The 19,997-nt window shown below is 52.3% G+C and overlaps 7 protein-coding genes across 7 annotated transcripts; 2 read left to right on the top strand and 5 right to left on the bottom strand.

Annotated features, from left to right (window-relative positions):
* Positions 1–2,093: 2,093 nt before the first annotated feature.
* MRS44_018103 (uncharacterized protein) lies at positions 2,094–2,955 on the top strand (the record flags this gene model as incomplete). The annotated part of the gene is made up of 3 exons (XM_065616305.1): positions 2,094–2,195; positions 2,260–2,293; positions 2,351–2,955. The coding sequence occupies 3 exons, from the start codon at positions 2,094–2,096 to the stop codon at positions 2,953–2,955; spliced, it is 741 nt and encodes a 246-aa protein (XP_065472377.1).
* A 2,164-nt stretch (positions 2,956–5,119) lies between these two features.
* Positions 5,120–6,263, bottom strand: MRS44_018102 (uncharacterized protein; the record flags this gene model as incomplete). Its single annotated transcript, XM_065616304.1, has 3 exons — positions 5,120–5,193; positions 5,480–5,790; positions 5,842–6,263. The coding sequence occupies 3 exons, from the start codon at positions 6,261–6,263 to the stop codon at positions 5,120–5,122; spliced, it is 807 nt and encodes a 268-aa protein (XP_065472376.1).
* An 880-nt stretch (positions 6,264–7,143) lies between these two features.
* On the bottom strand, positions 7,144–8,729 carry MRS44_018101 (uncharacterized protein; the record flags this gene model as incomplete). Its single annotated transcript, XM_065616303.1, has 5 exons — positions 7,144–7,339; positions 7,399–7,442; positions 7,497–8,211; positions 8,262–8,376; positions 8,423–8,729. The coding sequence occupies 5 exons, from the start codon at positions 8,727–8,729 to the stop codon at positions 7,144–7,146; spliced, it is 1,377 nt and encodes a 458-aa protein (XP_065472375.1).
* Positions 8,730–8,801: 72 nt separating this feature from the next.
* MRS44_018100 (uncharacterized protein) lies at positions 8,802–9,626 on the bottom strand (the record flags this gene model as incomplete). Its single annotated transcript, XM_065616302.1, has 4 exons — positions 8,802–8,902; positions 8,962–9,240; positions 9,322–9,458; positions 9,523–9,626. 4 exons carry the CDS (start codon positions 9,624–9,626, stop codon positions 8,802–8,804), a joined length of 621 nt encoding a protein of 206 aa, XP_065472374.1.
* A 1,701-nt stretch (positions 9,627–11,327) lies between these two features.
* MRS44_018099 (uncharacterized protein) lies at positions 11,328–11,633 on the bottom strand (the record flags this gene model as incomplete). Its single annotated transcript, XM_065616301.1, has 1 exon — positions 11,328–11,633. One exon carries the CDS (start codon positions 11,631–11,633, stop codon positions 11,328–11,330), a length of 306 nt encoding a protein of 101 aa, XP_065472373.1.
* Positions 11,634–12,093: 460 nt separating this feature from the next.
* MRS44_018098 (uncharacterized protein) lies at positions 12,094–13,532 on the bottom strand (the record flags this gene model as incomplete). Its single annotated transcript, XM_065616300.1, has 2 exons — positions 12,094–12,225; positions 12,285–13,532. The coding sequence occupies 2 exons, from the start codon at positions 13,530–13,532 to the stop codon at positions 12,094–12,096; spliced, it is 1,380 nt and encodes a 459-aa protein (XP_065472372.1).
* A 1,138-nt stretch (positions 13,533–14,670) lies between these two features.
* On the top strand, positions 14,671–18,394 carry MRS44_018097 (uncharacterized protein; the record flags this gene model as incomplete). The annotated part of the gene is made up of 2 exons (XM_065616299.1): positions 14,671–16,542; positions 16,592–18,394. The coding sequence occupies 2 exons, from the start codon at positions 14,671–14,673 to the stop codon at positions 18,392–18,394; spliced, it is 3,675 nt and encodes a 1,224-aa protein (XP_065472371.1).
* Positions 18,395–19,997: the final 1,603 nt, after the last annotated feature.

The raw sequence follows: 19,997 nt of genomic DNA, 5'->3' as shown, positions 1-19,997 counted from the left end.
CCCCCAATGAAATGGTCTCGACCGTTGCGTTACCAATAAGGCATTACGGAGGCGCTCCGAAAGCCCAGGTTTACGGTTTGTCGCCGATCAGGTGGTGCCCGAGACACAAGCCTCATTGGTTTGAGCCATCTCACCGAGGCGCTTCCGAGCGGGGGGGTTCCCCGATCGCGTCCTTGGCATCTTATAACAGCTCGGCAATCACTAAAACATGGGTTTTTGCCACGGATGTGGCTCAATCACTCGGAATCCGACCTTGGATAACAGCTACGTAACGATGAGCCGTTTCTAAACATAAAATAAAAAAGGGGAGGAGTAACATAAGGAGAAGATGGGAGAGTTCATTTTTACATTTATAAATCCCATCAATAAAAAGTCAAAACCCACACACCACAAAAGTTTGGTTCGGATGTGCGCGACGTGGCAGTAGCATTATCGGGTTGCAAATCTCGATCCGTCTTGTCTTTGGAGGGCCATATTCGGTTTGGCAATCCCGCTCCGTGAGAAAGCGCAGCGGATGATGTCGATATCGTTCGCAATTCACATGACATCATCGTTCATAATTCATAATTAGACTTTCTTACGGTTGAGAGCACGGGCATCTTCCTCTTTGCACTAAAAGTGTCTGTACAGGGATCTACTTTGTACGCGGTCATAGCGACAAAAAGAGACTGACGTCAGCAATATCAGGCGTGAGGTCCATTACGGGCTGGATGGCAGAGGTACTCTTTGGTACTAGTAAGTATAGCCAGCGTCCTATCAAATTCGTGCCCGTAGACTGTGTGAGTCATCAACCACAGTACCTTGCTTGAGTCGCTGAAGTGCCCCCTTGCTTACGGCAAAGTATTATTCTAAAAGTCGTCGAAGCCGCTCTTAAATGTATACTGTGTTACAGACCTTGATAGTGACACTGTGTGGACCCTGCCTTTCAAATCTCAAACTATTGTGAAAGAGGAAGATATCTGTGCTCGTCTGCATGAGCCGTCATTTTCTCTCGAGTCTTTATTGGCGTTTTGCATTTCTCCTAACACGACACCTGGATATCCAGGGAGATTGCCCAATACGGGTTTGCGATGGTTAGTTAGCTACCACCACAATAAAGAGGCAGGCCACTATGTCCACCGGTAATCAACGTGTCGATATAAGATCCGCCCTAGCAACCCACCACACGCCATCTGGCGCACGTGCCGGGCTGGCCACCCGACGGACAGCGGCGGTCGCCACAGGTCGGGGATGCATGGATAGTTGCTGGCTAGAGTGCTTGTTTCAGCTCTTACTGGCTAGCGGGAACGGATGTGGTCGAGATCAGTCTGTGAGCTTCGAAATCGATCGATTGAGGGTGACGATCGATATAAATCGATCGATCAGGGCTCGGAATCGATCTATGCGATCGATTTCGAAGCCTGGTCTGTGCCAATGGCGAGCACGGCTAGGGCATATAACGGTCAGGGTTAATTCCTTTATCTCCTCGGCGGTCTTATGCCTCCAAGCAGGTCACGGCGGGGGCTCAGACGAATCAGAGCACACGTTAGTGCCGATACCCTATTCTCTACTCTCTTTTGCGTGAGACGAAAGTAGCCTCATAATAAGGCCCTATCAATCACACTTTCCGAGGCCCCCTATAGCAGGGGCTAACTGTTAGAGGAAAAAAACAGTGGGGCAAAGTACGTCTTGGAGGCTTAAGACCGCCGAGGAGATATGGAGGTCTGCTAGGATCAGGCAATGGCGGCGATGGCGCACCCTCATCTCCTCTCGCAGTCGTACTTCGTACGGCCAGAATGGAACCCGGCCATGTCCGACTGGTCTTCGATTCTCTTCAAGCCGCTAGGGATGAGGCCACCCCCCATGGGCATGTGGGATGATTAATCGGGCTTGGTAAGGTTGTCCTGCGTCCGCTTGTTCAGACACCCTTGTCGACGGAACGAGGCCCAACTGCTAATCGACAAGGTAACAGCAGGTGCACGATCTCGATCGTGCACCCGCAGTGCCAAGCCTTTCGGGGATGAGCAGCAGATATAATTATCCCGGTCCCATCTCACCATCTCCTTAGTATATCCGAGCGTGCAACGAGTCAATTCCTTATTTCAACCTTCACCATGAGCTCGCCACGCACGCCACCCCCGTTTGATTCCGAGATGATCCCCATCAACGACCATAACGACCTTGATATGTTCTATCTGCAACAAAACCAATTCCAGGTGAGCTACGTCTTGGCCTGCTGGGATGAGAGATACCTGACCGTTAACTAATACCAACCACCAGATGTCACTAGAGTCACCATGGCATTGGGACCAAGGTAACCCCCATCTTTGAGATAACCAGTCGAGCAGGCACTTACTAGATCTTCACGCAGCTACTCTATCGGCAGCGATTTGGGACACGGACAGATCATCTAGTCCTGAGTACTTTGCCCAAGATGCTGCCTTGGCTTACGGAATTTCTGAGGTCCTACTAGCCGGCGAAGGGAACCCCAGCAGCATTGACAGCTACAGTGTCAGCCGTGACCAGCCGCCTTTAAGAAGCAAGCCGCCTCCGCCGGATATCTCTATACCAGACTCCCCAGTATTCAAGGGAAAGGGTCGCCCTGGTCGCGCCGATACCACGCTCCGGTCCGCGTCCACGAAGCCTAAGCGGTCTACCCGCCGTAGACCAGCCGCGTCACCGGAAGAGGCCAACTCCCGCGAGTGCCATAACCTCGTCGAGAAGCAGTACCGCAGCCGCCTGAAAGCACACTTCGAGGCTCTACTGGCTGTGCTGCCGGTAGCGCAGCCGCTCGGCCACGCCGACCAGATCGCCGCGGTGAGCCCGGGCCAGTGCTTCAGCAGGGCGCAGGTCCTGGACGCGGCGAGGGAGACTATAATGGGGCTGCAGAAGGAGAACGAGATCTTGACTATAGGGCGTGACCAGCTAGCGAGGGACTTGGCAACCCTGGAAAAGGTTTTGCAGCGACAAAGGTAGAGACTAAGACTGAACCCGTCGCTCGGTGAGAGGATAAAGTTTCTCATTGGGGATATAGTTGTGGTGTAGCGTTCACGCTGACTGTGAAGCTATTCACGATGGTTGTGATCCTTGCCCTCGACAATTCAGAAGGGTTGTGCCTTCCAAATTGAACAAATCCGTGGTTCCCACCACCTCCCATCTCCTTCCCACCAGGAACGAAGCTCTTGCCATACTTTCGACCAAGTCCTCGAGCCCATGTCTCCAGTCGATAAAACAAACGATCTCTCCATCCTTTCCATCAAGGATTTGTCTTCCGAACCAAATAATCCGATGCCCGTACTCTTCGCGTCCATTCACTATGAGATAGTCAGTCACGTCTTAACAGTCACCAAGGAAAACATAGTAGAAGGCGCGGGCAGTAGAGGTTAGAAACTGACCTCCAACTTCCATCGTAAACCTTGCGTGAGTCGGAAGAGCCGAATTGTGCTTCATTCAGCGCTGTTTCAATCACATACGCTGTGATGCTTGTTCCGCTCGAGATAATCGGCTTGTGGGGATCCACACCTTTCGTTTTGAATAGTTTCACAAGTTGATCAGATGGCAAGAATGCTTTCGTTTTCGGATCCAGCACTAAGTCGTATGGAATATTTATCGAGCCGGGCATGTGTCCTGACGGTGAGTCTGGTCGTGGTCCCGGATACTTTCCGCTGAAGTCGTCGCTGGATCGCGAGTCCAGAACCTGTATGCCCTCTCTACCCTCCTTGTTATGGTCCATGACTGCTTCGCGTACTTCCTCATAACTAGCAATTTTCCCCCCATCTATCTGAGGAACCGGGTAGATACAAAGCATGCGACTGTTGAGGCTAGGTAACTCCCCTTGTTCTGTCGGAAGGCCTTGTTCCACCCACAGCCGGAAATTATTGAGGATGTGCACCTTCGGGTGGCCAAAAACCTTCAACATCCACCCTACCCTTGGTGCCGAGAAGATACCTAGTTCGCTTGTATCGTACACTACCAGAATGTCCTCCCTGCGAATGCCCAATCCGCTCATAGAGGCGGCGAAGCCCAAGGCGCTGGGCAGCGCTCGCAATAGTCCAGACCATTTGGACTATTAGTCCAGACTGCAGATCAGGGCAGGGAATACGGACGCCCGGTGTGGATGCTAAGTACGCTAGGTTGTTGGCATGGTGTTACAAAACCAGGGTACCCATGATTGTTGCTGCGCCAACCATTTTGTTTTGGATATTTCTGATCAATTTACTGGTGCGATCCGGATCAACAAGGCTTGTTTCAAGGGACGCATCATCCTAGTCGTCAATCCACGAACGCCCGTCGTGGATTGATTATTGATCTTGGATTGCAGTCCGGACTAATAGTCCAAATGGTCTGGACTATTGCGAGCGCTGATCCGGGCAACAGAGAGGTCAGGGATTTATATCTGGAACGTTGATCCGAATGGGTATGTTACGTGGATTTGGCAGGGCACACAGTAAATAGTTCAATAGGTAATATTATCGTGTTGTTGCTATATCGCGACTTATCATACCTATGAGCGATTACCAAGCCCACTCTGCACTACATATGAACTCGGCCATAGCTCTATTCAATTAAGCAATTGGGTCACCATAATTATACTCGGAGATTGGCATTTTCTTTGTCTTTATAATGATATATATTAATTGCATACCGTACTATTACTACAAATATTAATTGGGGGGGTTCCCATTTCCGTACCATCCCTCCTGTACTTCAAGATCTCTCTCGGCAGCATCCCATATTTCCTGCATACCTCGCCGCCCCGAGAAAGGCTGCTCTGCCATCTCTATCCCTACGTTCTGTTCAACACGCTCATTCTCAGCCTTATCCCAATCAAGATAACTCATCATCTCCTCCTTGGTCCACTCTCTAATGCTTCTTCCTGCCTTGCAATGTCTCCCCATTTGCTTATAGTCAAGGCACCAGTCATAGTCCGCTTTACTATAGCGGGTTGGCAGCCCCATAGCCCTCCGATATAGCCTTGGTGCCGAATGTGAAATCTTTGCTCCACCGTCACATGATATATGCAGTCCCACTCTTTTCTAATTTCACCAACTGCGGTCCGCTGAGATATCCTTGATATTGTGTTTGAGGAATCCGAGCCGGGACTCCTTAGCGTCGCGATCGTCTCCCAGACCTGAGGGTACTATATCCTTGCCCTTCCACAATCCTCCATCTCGTCCATATTGTGCTGGTTCTTTTTCTTGACATCCTTGACCACTAGGATTGATAGTAGGTTGAGCTTCTGGCACTCCAGGCTAGAAAGCATCAATTAAGTCATGAAAGTCATGCGTATACAAGGCAGGCTTGGAAGGCTCAGCTGGACTGCGGTCCGCCGTGATGAGGAGCAGCGTCGACTGGAGAACGACAAGTTGAAATTTGACAATATCTCATTAGCCTCATCGATGTCGATGACCTCAACCACCCATCCCATCCGACCCCTTTTCCCCCTCCCGCCATTCTTTTGGATATATCCCCCCTCCGGTATCAGCTCCTATCTTCCCACGGCACCCTCTTGGTTCCCGACCTCCGGAATCGACGGCAGTGCTGTCGGCGGGTAATGGCGAAAGGGCCGCGGCGAGATCGCCGTCCCTGGCCCCAGCGACTGGATGCTGGGGATGTTCCCGAGCGGAGGCATCTCCTGGGTATCCTGTTCCCGATGCGTTAGGCCGTACGTTGGAAGCAGGGACGAGTGCCAACTTAACTCTTGGTCCGCGGCGGCGCTGCGCCCAGAGTGATGTCAGGAACAGCACCCGGCGAGGTCGCGGGAGCAATTCAGAAGGGACAGACAGGAGACCAATGGCAACACTGGCACGGCTATGGCGAGTAATCAGTCGTCTGCAAAATATCTTTCTATGGGTTCCATACCAGAGAGGACAAGTTACGGAACGCCCCAGCAACCAGGGGTCGATGCACCCGGGGTGGAATCCATGGCCGCAGGGCAGCGAGCGGAGGCTGTCGTCCTCCCAGAAGCCCTCTGTGCAAACCGAGCAGCTCTGCGACCGTTCCATCGGCAGCTGGCCTTTGCTCCCCTGCGGTGCCCGATACCTGGTGATGGGCAGCAGGTCCAGGGCCTCCGCGGTGAGACAATCGGTCCTCTCGCGAGAGATCTGCCTCGGCCGAGTAGAGAAGAACCGCCCGAGGCCCGTCTTAGTGAGGAGCAGGGGGGTCAGGAACATCAGCATGCACACCAGGATGGCCAAGATGATGGCGACCTTGGGCGGCCCGTCATTCCTGGCGGGGTATTGCTCAGCGCGCGCCCTCGCAAGTAAGTTTGGAGGTAGAAGCATGCCCGGGGAGAGATTTGTTGTTCGAGGGAGCGCGTGTGCAAAGGGAGGAAGGAAATAAAATCAGTGTCAAAGACGCGGGATCTCAAATCTCTTATTAAAACAGATGGCATAGAAATTTGCGGGGTACTTCTGGCAAAGTTCGGATGCTGTTTGCCGTGAGGCTTTTTTCCTCATTTCCTTGGTTGGCGGGGAGCCATGCCTAATGAGACAGATGGGAAGTACCGGGTACTTGTTAACAACAGCCGTGTAATCAACCCCGGATTGGTCGATTCCGAGGCATCCTGGCAGAAGGGAGGACGTGTCTTGCATCCCTGGAAATTTGGCCACAGCAGATCATATGATTCAGCAAGCCGGATATCATTGAGGCTCCCGGATGCCAAGACACCCGCGGCTCTAACAGTGCTGTCGACCTAGTAATCATGCCAAGTGTCCGTTTTACTTTGAGCCGTGACTGCCAGAAACGGGGTGGCTTGGGCGAACAATCCCTCGCAAACCAGCAGCAGGCCAGCACAGCATCGAGTCATCAATGCGTCAGCGGCTTGGCTTGTCTCCCCAGTTTGAGTGTGAGTCAAGAGGCAGACGGGGTCCAGAAACGCTCACGAATCTCAATCCAGAATTCGACTGGCTGGACTTGGCGAGGAGACTGCCCTACCACACTAACGTCATAGAAACATCGCATGCAAGCATTAAACCCTTCCGACCACGAAAGGCTCAATTTAAGGCCCTCGGCACGAGGAATTTCCCATTGCACCAGGTGAAGCAAGATGGGCTCTAACTACCTAATCCCATGACTCCAACTACTGCAATTTGGCGCGAGAAGACAGTCATCAAAAATTACAGTCTCTGGCGCCACTGTTTGCTGCAGGAAGGGAAGAACAAACTATGAAGCGGCTTCGGCGGACCTTTCTATGAGATTCTCATCCGGCAGCATGATGGCGCGGTCCAGGGCATAAGGCAGGCCCCGATGACGCCCGCGTATCATCATCAAGCAAATAACAACTTTACCAAAGGTCCCGAACATGCCACAAAGAGAGGTGGCGACTGTCGGGTAGCCAAGACTGAGGCCGACGTTTCCGCTAAAGAGGCGCAATTATTATCATCTGATGCAGTGCTGTAAGGGACTTCGGAGACTCACTACGCCGAGGTGACTTCGAAGAGGACAGAGAAGACAGAAAAGGCCTGGTTAAAAAATCAGCTAGTTATCACAACAAGGGGGCCAGATTCCGCCCTTACCGGCTCCTCAACATCGGCGATCCTCTTGGATTCGGCGACGCAGATGCAAAAGGTTCCCAGGAAAATGTACCAGAGATCAAACCCAAGCTGGTTCTTCATGTGCGTCATCAGATACGACTTGCTATTCCCTTCATTCAGGGGGCCGTCCTCCTCCCAGATTCCGAGCGACTTCTCTTCGTACGTGTTGGAGACCCGGATGCTCAGGGCAATGGGGAAAATGGCAATATACATCATGATGAGCAGGCTGAGCTGCACAGCCGGGTTGACGTTTGCCAGGTTGAAGGTGGCGGTGCCCGTGTGACGTGCCGAGGCAGCCTGGAAGATGGCGGCTGGGATGCGCGCGGCGAGGGGCAGGGAGGCAACCTCCGGGTTGTGGAGGTCGAGGATGATAATGAGCAGGATGTCGACAAAGTTGAGGACAAAGATGATGGCGAAGAGGATCCAAGTCGGGCTGCTGGGGAAGAGCAGAGTGTAGCACCTGCGCGGGTGATCAAGGAGGAACGAGAGAGGCTCCTGCGTCGGTGAGTCCCTGGGGATGACCTTGGACATGGTCCATATTGCCAGGCGTAGGAAGACGGGATAGAGGGTGTTACCAGCGAAGGCGAGGAAGCTCATGAGCACCATGGGAAACTTGGCGTCGCGGAAAGAGATCATGGAGTCAGGGGTCAAGGTGAAGCCGAGGTTATCCACCATTGTCTGGGCGGAATAAAAGGCCCTGGGAGAGTCAGCGTCTGTCAGCCAGGCAAGGTCGGGAAAGCTACTCACCACCAGTTCTTATCCTGTCCAGTCGACTGCAGATACTCTGTGTACTTGGGATTAGCTGTCTGGATCCAGCCCACCAGGCAGATGGCGCCAAACAGATGGATGCCGAAGAAATAAGCTTGCGCCCGATTAGCATCCTGTAGTACCAGTGTCAGGCGACTTACAAGTCACAATCTTTAGGAGAAGCTTCAGGCTCCGGTACTCAATACCACCCAGCAACTCGAGATCGTGCGACGTCAGGTTGTGGAACTGCGAGTTGCGTCCGATGGTGGCCTGCCGCGACAGAAAAGGCCTGTCGTTGAGCGCCGGGGGCCTCTGGGAGGAGCCGGACACGGAAGAACGGCGCGGGGGCCGCGCAGTCTCGGATCCGAGGATAAGCATGGACGCGGCGACTCCGGCGACACGGTCCATGGACCGAGATGTGCTGATTTGCAGGCCGTCACCGCTTAGGCGGCGGCGGCGGCGGCGCATGGACTGGCCAGCCTTGTCAGAGGTCGAGCTGGACACTGCCTTGACACCGTTCTCTTTATAAAAAAAAATACGTTAGCCTTTGTCGGGGGTAGTCTTGGGGTTGGGAAGCATGCCGTGGTCGTTCTCGTCAGTGTCATAGTCCTCGTTCCCGGTCTTGGCGACAATGGGGTGCCCTTTTGTTTGGTCAGCGTGTCATATCGTAGAGCGTGGGCTATGAAGGGGGTGTTCTTACCACGATCACGATCCCGGGGCGCCGGGATGTACAGTGTAGAGTTATCCTTGGGCAGTTCTGTAGAAAGGTCAAACGCGATGGTCGTAGGTCGCACGACGCGTCCGTCACCATCCGGACCAGCCGCCGGAGATTGGTCACCGGCCTCGCCAGTCGTTGTAGCATCATTCCCGCTGGCCACAGCGGTAGGGATCTTGGTGTTGGTCCCCGGGATTTTATCCAGTTCATCCGGGCCGTCTTCTATATCAGCATCAACAGCAGCGCGTCGTTGTAGTTGAGGCGCTGAGAGCCATTTCCAAGGTCAGCCAGGCCCGCACATGGTGTCACACACCACCGTCGGCGTCAGACTCAATCTCAACTCACCAAGTCGTTTCAAATGTCTATCGAACCAGAACAGGCGCACGACGACAACTATGATATTAATGAAGCCGAGATTGGTAAAAATGGGGATGAAGTAGAGATAGAGCTGCTGGTAGGTCTTGAGTTCCTTGACATCAACACTATGCCAGAAGTCAGCGACGAGGCAGACGGGCACTTAGGGACGAATTTTTGCGAGGAACGTACGTATTCAGGCCAGACTCGGTCGACGCGCTGGCGCCGAAAAAGTAGGCATCGATCGCTTTGAGATTGCCATAGGGGTAGAGAATTGGCAGGGCGAGCAAACCCATCAGGATAATGTATGCATCTAGGCAAATCCAGCATCAGCCATCAATATCACGACAACCGTGCCCGAAGTGGGTAGCATCACAATGCAATGTCAGAAAATTGATCGGGGGGTGCCACATGATGACGGATGCTATGGACCCAGAGTCCCGGCAAGGCAGCTATTTTAGGGGATAAAGATTTGAATAGGCGGCGAGAAGGAGAGAGCGACGAGAAGAAAAGTTGAGGAGGGAAAAGGGGTGGAGGCCGACTCTCAAATTTATGAAGTGAGCCATTTATTTTCCCACGCGCCTGCCGCCAGGCTCTCGGTGAACTTCTCTTGTCTGGCCAATAGCAAGGATGGTACCTCTGTATCTCCCCATTGGGGATAAGTCCTCCAGCAGGTTAGTACCGGCCCAGTATTTGGGACCTTTTAGGACCACTCGCCCCGTGAATCAGCCACACTCTGTTATGACCTTAGCGTGCAGAGACCTGCCACTGACGCCGGTAATAGTTGACGAACGAGGTACCCTCAGGTTGATCCTCTATGATTGGATCGAATCCCTGGCGCCCCACTGAGGAGATTGGATTTCCGCTTTGGACTAATACGATGCTTAAATGCCAAGCAAAGCTTGTTTCGACCCACCTCGAGGGGGAAACAAGGCTAATGACTTCTCGGCGAGGGAGATCTGACGACGGTGGGCACAGCCTCCACGCCTCCTCCGACAAGAAACATCCTGTTGGAGGCCTCGGGATGCCTCAAACGGATGACGCTTGTCGACCTCCGGCCACGTGCGTGGGAGGTGTGGGCCTGAGGCCCCAAGTCCCCTCCTCTTCAGCTCACCGTAGGCCGGAGCTGCTCAGCCTCCAGGGGTCGCCAAAGGCATGTCGCTTGCGACGGATTTTGCTGTCCCGCGGCTGTTCGCCTTCGGTTGATAGGTAGCCCAGATGCGGTTGCTCGGCTCTCCTTCGTCGCATGGTCATCCGCGCGTGTGGAAATTTGTACAGTCCTCTTTGGGGAATTGGGCTGGTGATGATGCTCGAGGCTGCTTGGGCGCTTAATGAATCTTGGCTATATTTTCAGATTCGGCAGTGTAGGAAATGTTAGAATAGCAAGAACCAGAGGGAATGGAAGCTTTTCCCCCCTTGAGGTGACGAGGTCTTCCAAGTTAGGGCCGGATTTCGTAGCTTGGGCTGAAGACGAGAACTCGGCTTCAAAATGAGCATCAGCAAAGCCACCAAAGCAAACTGCTAACAGCTGCGGGGAAGGAAGAATTTTTCCAGGGGAGTTGTTAGCCGCTTGGGTTTTGGCTTGCGAAGGTCTAGGGTAGCTCGCTATGCGGAGACTGGAAGCTACTCTTGGAACTGCGAGGATGACAAGAAGACTACCACGGTCCCGGTGGAATCCGCCTCTAATAGTTCCCTGGTCCGGATGGATGTTGTTTGAAATAAAAGATGTCCGAATAGGCCCATTCCTCATCCTTATCTTTTCCTTTCGTCCAAAGGGATCAAGGGTTTGATCATGCAGCAAACTGAAGAGGGTAGCTTTGTGTTGAGATCCATTGTTTAATGGATCAATGGCTATTCCGATCCATTGGTGGCGAGGATGTGGATGTCTTCTTGTCAATAGTTTCCGGTGGTTAACACCAGTCTTTCTTCTTCTTTAATACAACACAATATGCTCATTTCAACACTTTGACCCCCTTGTCCCGAAACTGGCAGCATCGTCATTCCCCGGAGGGCTCGCTGCCGGTTCCATGGGCGTCGACCCTGCGGTTCTGGCGAATGCAGCCAGCGCAAAGAGCAGGGGCGCGCCCAACATCAAAAGAGTCGTTAGTGCAGACACGACGGTCCTCACCGCCGTCCCAGTCACCCCAGAGGTAGGTGTCACAAGCCCAGGTCACGTCGACAACGGCATCACAGTTGGAGTTGTATTCCCGGGGGATGCCATCGCCGTCGAGACTGACGTCGGTGCAGGAGAGATAGACGGAGGGAGCGAGAGCGAGAGCGAAAGCGATAGAGTTGGTGTACATTTGGCATGTGGTGTAGAAGAGGGTGGGTCGTTGTGAGTGGTATTGATGTGTAGGCTAGACCTTGTGAATCTATGCGGCTGAGACGATGTTGTGGATGATGATGATGAAAGTGTTGATGTTAGGCTGATCTCCAACGCCGCCAACACTACGGCAGCCGGGCTGATGCCACCGCCAGTCAGCACAACGACCTTTCGTGAGTGTTTGAGAATATTCTCGAGGCCCTTCAATTCGCTATTGCAACCTGGCTACTCACAACTGATTTGATTTCGTGCGCGAGATGTGCTAAAGCATAATTTCCTCAAAGGAAAAGACAGTATACCTCGACATAAGGGTTCGCCTTTCGATCAATATTACGATTCTCCCATGCCACCTTGTAGGTCATCAACATGCCTTGGCCGGATGCGCTAGCTCTTTTCAGTCCGACAATTGAAAGAGCCCCTGCTCTACAGCGGGAGGCATCTTAAAGGCCATCTTCGCCAGCCTTGCAAAGCTGAATTTCACGAACCCACTCAGACTTGAGGACCTGAGCGGCCGTCAAACGGCGGGTAGGGTGAGGGTCCAAGACCGAGTATATAACGTTTCGACAACGAGCCTGTATGATAAGTTAGTCCCGTGAGAGTTCTTTATTATGTAGCCAGGATGTGTAGGTACACGATGTAGAGATTCAATGGGGCCATAGCCCTCCTCGTGACGACGCCCTTGTAGATATCGGGCGTAAACCTCGTCCTCGTCTTTCTTAGCTAGGCGCCACGGGTGCCGGCCAGTTCGCATGGCCATGTAGACGACACCGCAGGCCCAAACGTCGACGGCTCTGGCATCAAACTCCTTGTCCATGTATTCCTCAGGGGCGATATAGGGTACAGAGCCGCATAGGCCAGAAACCATATGAGCATCAGTCTCCCAGGCCATTCGGATACACTCGCTATTGCCGAAGTCGGTAATCTTGAGGGCGGCGCGGTTAGTCAATAAGAGATTCTCGGGCTTCAGGTCGCGGTGCGCAACACCCATCGCATGCAGGTACTCGACACCGCGCATCATCTGCTTGAAAAAGCAGTCGGCTTCTTGAGCCTCCAGTTTATCGCTGGATTCAATGAGGGCGCATAGGTCACCGCCAGTGCAGAACTCCATCACCTCGCAGTAGTCACCCTTGGCGTCCTGAAGGAGGTCGAGGGTGTAGACGACGTTGGGGTGGCGAAGGGACGATGAGATCCAGAATTCTGCGGTCAGGCGCTTGCTGTACCCCTTCTCTGTCTCCTCGGGTCGTCGGCGTAACTCCTTGACGGTGAAGAGCTTGTCTCCGCTGCCGCCCAGCTTCTTACGGGATATCCTCACGACGCCGAAGGCGCCACGACCAACCACCTCCTGACACTTGCCATACTTCTCCACCATGGCCGACGTCACACTGGGGCCGCCCTTTCTATCGCCGGCGCCCTGTTTCAGGGAGGCAACCAAGTCGGATACAAGCGGCAGACCGTGATCTGGGGCCTCCTGCTTCTTGCCGAAAATGCTCCTCCACATATCGGATAGCTTCTCCTGTCTCCGACTAGACCCAAAGTGGTGCTCGTGACCTCCTGGGACATCGGGATTGAGGATAAAGCGCTGCGACTGTTCCTTGACCCAGAGATTCTTGACTGGCCTGACTGAAGGAGCGGGCTTCTCGGTAGGCTTCGTGACCGTCTCGTCCGGGCCGCTCTTCTCTGGAGACGATTCCATGCCCGGAAGCGGTGATGAGGCGCCATTCAAGAACAAGTCATTAGGTTGGGCGGCAGGATCGGGGTTTCGGGTGTGACATCCTTGCTGGAGAAACATACGGGTGAAGCGCTCATTGATGAAGGCCTTCCTGGGAGATTTGAAGGCCTCTTCGGTTGGGGCGGATCCGTTGACTATGTTGAGATCCATTGTTTAACGGATCAATGGCTATTCCGATCCATTGGTGGCGAGGATGTGGATGTCTTCTTGTCAATAGTTTCCGGTGGTTAACACCAATCTTCTTCTTCTTCAAAAAAATATAACATGCTCATTTCAACAGGTTATGAGCCCGGAAAAGCCACCTTACAGCTGAGTTTCCTCCTAATCATGATTTCCAATATAACTCGAGGTCTAACCGCCTCCTTCCACTGCGTTAAAGATACTCATCACACCATACCCGAATTTTCACAGAATACTGCTAGCCGCCTTATTTAGGAATCAAGTGCTTGATTTTGCACACCTCCCGGCCTCATCCGTCACCAGCCTCTCGACCAAAATCCTTGCGCAAAGGTTTTACTCGAGACCCGGCCTCATGATGGCCTCACACGACCATAATTTGAGAGCTAGACCGCTCTAGAAACCGACCTTGTTTTGTTTCCTCCACAAGCAACATTTTCCTCATCGTGTCGCTGACTTTGACGAACGCTCCGCTGTCGAATTCTGTTGATGGATTGCACAGGACCTTTGAGACCTTACATCTTCGAGTGGTCCTCTCTAGGACTGGAGTACTTGATGCGACAAGCCGGACGTGAAACCGCATGTGAAACCGGATGAAACCGGATACACGACCCAAGGTACGAGCCGCGTTTCACATCGGTCGCACGAACCTGGCGGTGATATGCGACATCCTACGATCTAAGTGAACCCTCAGTCCTTCCAACAGGTCCTAGGGCAATCCACTTCGACACCGACGACTCGCTTTCAGACGCAAGTTCAACCAGCATTTGGGACCCTGAAGCTGCCTCAATTGCCTCATCAGAACCAGAAGAAACCCACGTTACATCCAGTGGGAGTTCCGACGTACCCGTTGCCGATACCATCGACAACGATCAGAATTCCAGCCTCGCGCTCGCAAGAGACATCGCTACGCTGAAAAGGGAAGATTCACCTGAGCCTACCTCACACTCTTCCTACGTCTTCTCTCGTCCAGCCATCAAGGAATTCATCCCTAAGCATGTCGGCCTCGAAGGAACCGACAGGAACACTTGGCAACCTAGTCAACATCCCGAAGCTAGAATCAACAGCCGGATGGATCAACTGGAGCCGAGAAATGAAGGACCATCTCACAATGTCGGGATACGGGGACTTATTCAAACGAAACAAGGACAAACCCACCGGCACCAGCGCCGCGATCGTCGAAAAGATCGACAACTGGCTCTCCAAGCAGGAACGCGCGTGCGGAGCCGTCCTCAATCGACTTGGATACAACGCCAGGGAGCAGGTAAAAGACAAGGAGACCGTCACGGAGATGTTCGATGAGCTTGAGAAGCGCTTCAAACCAAAGGGAAGTGCGGTTTTCCAAGAACTCGATCGACGATACAACTGCCTCACCCTAGACCAATGCTCGGGAGTCATGAACTTCGCGGAACGGCTACGAGAAGCTCAATCTGAACTCTTGCAACTAGACGAGACATGCAAAATCGGCACGCCTCAATTCATCAATAAGTTCCTAACCGGACTTGGCCCCGAATACGAAGTGTTCCTCACTGCTTTCTACCAAAACCACAATTTGCTACCCGAGCGAGGCTCCAACGGAGAAGTAATCAAACCTGCTGTCACATTCGAAATCGCCCTTGCCGCCGCAGAGCAAGAGGAGATGAGCATTCAACAGCGAGAAAAGGCCAAGACACAAACAGCTCTGCTGGCTAGAATGCGTGGTCCTGGCAAAGACCGAGTGGCTCAGACGTGCGGCCACTGCAACAAACCAGGTCATACCAAGGCCGGATGTTTTGGCCTACACCCCGACCTTCTTGAGGAGTTCAGAAGAAAACGAGCACTTCGGAGTGGACGACGAGAAGCCAAGGTTGAGAAGAGAAAGGAGAACACCTCGTCACTGCAACTCGACGAGGATCACACTGCCGCCGTCGCCTTCTTAAACACGGCCCTTCTATCCTTTCAACACCAGTTTGGCCTGGCTGCATCAGAGCCGTCCGGGCTGCTCGAGCGAATTCACGTATTGGACAGTGGCGCCTCCTCCCACACGTTCTGCCGTCGACAGAACTTTACGTCACTCGAGAAATTCACCGGCTCTGCCATCAACGGCATAGCTGGCTCGGCCATTATGCCCGCGGGGCAAGGCACATACACCCTCAGAACCATACGGAACAGTGCCAAAGGAACAACGATCTTTCATAAGGCACTTTACGTCCCAGACGCTCACTGCAACCTTGTCTCGGTCTCAGCCCTCGAGGAAGATGGAGCAACTATTTTATTTCGAAAAGGACGAGCCGTCATTACAAGCCACGGTAAAGTCATCCTCAGCGCCACTAGGAAATTTGGTCTGTACGTGATCGACGAGGACGACCAACAACTGCACACTGCCATGGCCGCATACTCTGTCAGCGACCCCAAACTGCAGATCTGGCATGACCGACTCGGCCATTTGGGAGAACAGAACGTGCATTTACTCATGAAGATGTCCACAGGCATCACTCCTCTATCTGACTCCAACGTCTGTGAAGCGTGCGTAAAAGGGCGCATGAAGGAAAGGCCTCACCGCGGATGCATTCGAAAAGGAACAAGACCACTGGAGAGCCTGCATGGCGATATCGCTGGCCCCTTCCCAGACGAAGGCATCGACGGCCATAGATACTGGGCCTGCTTCATAGACGATTTCACCAAAATGACCTGGGTCTTCCCAATCAGGCAAAAGTCCGAATTTGGCAACTGCCTTCGACAACTTCTGGAACAAGCCGAGACACCAACCCGTCGCTGCCGTTACCTCCGCCTCGATCGAGGGGGAGAAAACCAAGCTGATGCAATCACTCTCTACTGCGAAAACAAGATGATTGAGATGATCTTTTCTGCTACCGAGCAGCACGAACAAAACGGGGTGGCCGAAGTAGCAAACCGTGTCCTACTCGAGAAGCTCACAGCGACTCTCATCCATTCAGGACTGGAAAAGAAATTCTGGCCATACGTCCTCAAAGCCATGGCATACGTACGAAACCTCTCACCAGCCTCGGGGCGTCAAATCACACCTTATGAAGCATGGCACAAAGGAAGTGCCGGATCTCTCCCATCTCCGAGTTATCGGCAGCCGAGGCTTTGCAAAGATGCCTTCAGCCAAACGGAAGAAGATGGACGACAAGACAGTCCCCTGCCGACTCCTCGGCTATCAAGGGAGCACAAACTACGTCTTAGTCGACGACGATGGAAGAATATTCTTTGCGAATAACGTCGTGTTCGATGAGAAATCCCTGCTGAGAAAACGAATTGCATCCGAGCAACCAACTGACGAACCCAACGCAAAACGGATGGATCTCACACCATCTCTTCCAACTATACCCCTAACTGAAAACATCAGAACAGACGAAGAGATACAGTCAGCCCCCAGCCAATCCTATCAACTGAATCAAGACGAGCCAGGCTTCCATGTGGAACTGGGGACTCCAGAAAGAACACAAAGCTCCGACGGTGCAGTCGACGAACACCAAGTCGTTGCGGAAACAGCCGACGGTCATCCCCAACAACGTTTTCCAGTACGGGAAACCCGAGGACAAATTCCATCAAGATACACAGTCCTAGCTCAACAAGACCCATCAGCCCAACAAAACCAGTGGCGCTTCACCATGATCGCCATTCACCTGGCTATGATCGCCAACAACCTTGAACCGACCGAACCCAAAACCTTTGCCGAAGCAATGAACTCGCCTCATAGCGAACAATGGATGCAAGCCATGATTGACGAAATCGACTCCTTAACGAGAAACGGGACCTTCATACCAGTCAGCCTGCCTCCAGGAAAACATACGCTCCAAGGCAAATGGGTGTATAAGCTCAAACGGGGAAAGGATGGCGAGATTACCAGATTCAAAGCTCGCTTCGTCGTCAGAGGCTTCGAACAAAAAGAGGGAATCGACTACCACGAAACGTTTGCCTCCGTGGTCAAGCCGATGAGCTATAAAATGATCTTCGCTATCGCTGCGGCCCTAGACCTTGAACTGGAACAGATGGATGTCAAAACTGCCTTCCTTTACGGCGGCGTCAAAGAAGAAATCTACGTGACTCAGCCACAGGGTTTCGACGACAAGTCAGGCAGAGTCTTCCGACTGCGGAAAGCTCTCTACGGCCTCAAACAATCTCCCCGAATCTGGTACCAGACTTTATCTGATTTCCTGGAAACCCTCGGCTTCAAACCACTCAACGCCGACGTTGGCGTCTTCATCCGTGGCACAACCTACATCGCCGTCTACGTGGATGATCTCCTAATCGTTGGTCCCGATAAGGAAGAAATCCGCCAAATCAAAGCCGCCTTGAGCGAGAAATTCGAAATGACTGACCTTGGCCCGTGTCAGTACTATCTGGGAATGTCCGTCCGGAGAGACAGACGCAACAAGGCCATCTTCCTCTCCCAACGAGCATATGTCGAGAAGGTCCTACGGGAATTTGACATGTGGGAGAGCAAGCCAGTCACAACTCCCCTGAGCACGTCAAAATTCCAACCTGTCCCAGACGAATACAGAGCTTCTAAAACGACGAAACTATGGTACGCAAAAGCAATTGGGTCACTTATGTACGCCATGCTTGGTACTCGCCCAGACATCGCATTTGCCGTCTCTCTCTGCAGCCGATATCTGGGAAACCCAACCAACGAACACGTCCAAGCCGTCAAGCGCATCATGAGGTATTTGCGAGGAACGATCGACTTGGAACTCGTTTTCAGCGGACCACTCAGACCGTTAGTTGGGTACACCGACTCAGACTGGGCTGGCGACCACGACACCAGACGATCAACGGCTGGTTATGTCTTCAACGTCGGCACAGGCGCCATCAGTTGGAGCTCCAAATGACAATCAGCGGTCGCACTATCATCCTGCGAAGCGGAATACATGGGGCAAACACAATGCACCAAAGAAGCGATCTGGCTACGAGGGTTGCTGCGCGAACTTCTGACCCAACACAAACATGGAGACCTTCAAACAACTATCCTCTACGGGGACAACCAAGGGGCAATTGCAATGGCCAAAAATCCACAGTTCCACGCCAGGACTAAGCACATTGATCTTCAATGGCATTACGTTCGAGAACGAGTCTCGGATGGAGATGTTGAACTCCAATATGTCCCAACCGAGCAACAAATCGCAGACGGACTTACGAAAGCTCTCCCAAAAGACCGGTTTATCGTGTTTCGCAACGCGCTGGGCCTCTCCAACCCATGATTCGCTGTTGGTCACGCAAGTATGGGTCATGAGAAAAGGAGGTGGCCGGGAACACCTGGCCAACTGACACTCCGCGATCTCTCGACAACCAAGTGACCTACCAACAAACTGACTTGGGATTTGGAAGCAGCGGCGTCGAAAGTCTATTATATCAAGTTCACACGATTTCTCTTTTCTTTTATCCCTTTTCATCATGCCCCAAGTGGGAGAAAATGGGTGCCCAACAGTCTATCTCATTCATCGAGCCTCCAAGCAACCCACAGGTCCTCAGCTCGGAATTCCCCGACTTCTTATAACAATTCTACAACAATTCCAGCTATAACTGAACGCTCAATACGTACATACAAGAGCCATTTCATTCAGAAACGGATCACACAGGATCCAATTGCAAAAGAATCCCATTGCAGGTGCACATGGCCGAGCTGCAAAACTACAAAACTACAAAACTACAAAACTACAAAACTACAAAACTACAAAACTACAAAACTACAAAACTACAAAACTACAAAACTACAAAACTACAAAACTACAAAACTACAAAACTACAAAACTACAAAACTACAAAACTACAAAACACAAAAACACAAAAGCACAAAAACACAAAAAACGCAGCGCACGCCGCTGGATTGGCTTCTTCAGCCTTAACAACCACAGTCCTACGAGACATACAACGGAACCTGCTCAATCGGATCCGGCCAAAGAAAGCAAGACAGTTCGACTATCGTAGTCAGCCGTCAATATCAACAAAGGATAGTATCAATGTCCTCTACATTTATTTCGGAAAATATAAACCTAGAATGAAGTGGGAGATCTGGAGTGCTAAGGCTCCAGTGATCGAAGATTCCAAGGCTTCATTCAAACATCAAACATCAAACAAACGTCAAACCTAGGATGAAGTGGGAGATCTGGGGTGTTAAGGCCCCAGTGATCGAAGATTCCAAGGCTTCATCCAAACATCAAAACCATCTGTCCGTGATGAAGTGGGAGATCTGGGGTGCTAAGGCCCCAGTGATCGAAGATTCCAAGACTTCATCCAAACATCAAACTACCTGGGAGATCTGGGGTGCTAAGGCTCCAGTGACCAGAGAATTCGAGGCTGTTCGTCTCACAAATTTATCTATCAAACAATTCGGGAGACCTGGGGTGCTAAGGCCCCAGTGACCGAACAATCTAACACAGGTGTGGTAATAGAAGCTCTTTCCTGTTTTTCACCCACGAAGGTGTTTTTGAGGTT

This window comes from Fusarium solani (genome assembly GCF_023522795.1).
Source record: "Fusarium solani strain SB1 chromosome Unknown bctg00000015, whole genome shotgun sequence".
Lineage (NCBI taxonomy): Eukaryota > Fungi > Ascomycota > Sordariomycetes > Hypocreales > Nectriaceae > Fusarium > Fusarium solani.
The sequence above is the reverse complement of the archived record's forward strand: the minus strand, read 5'-3'. Positions and strand labels throughout refer to the sequence as shown.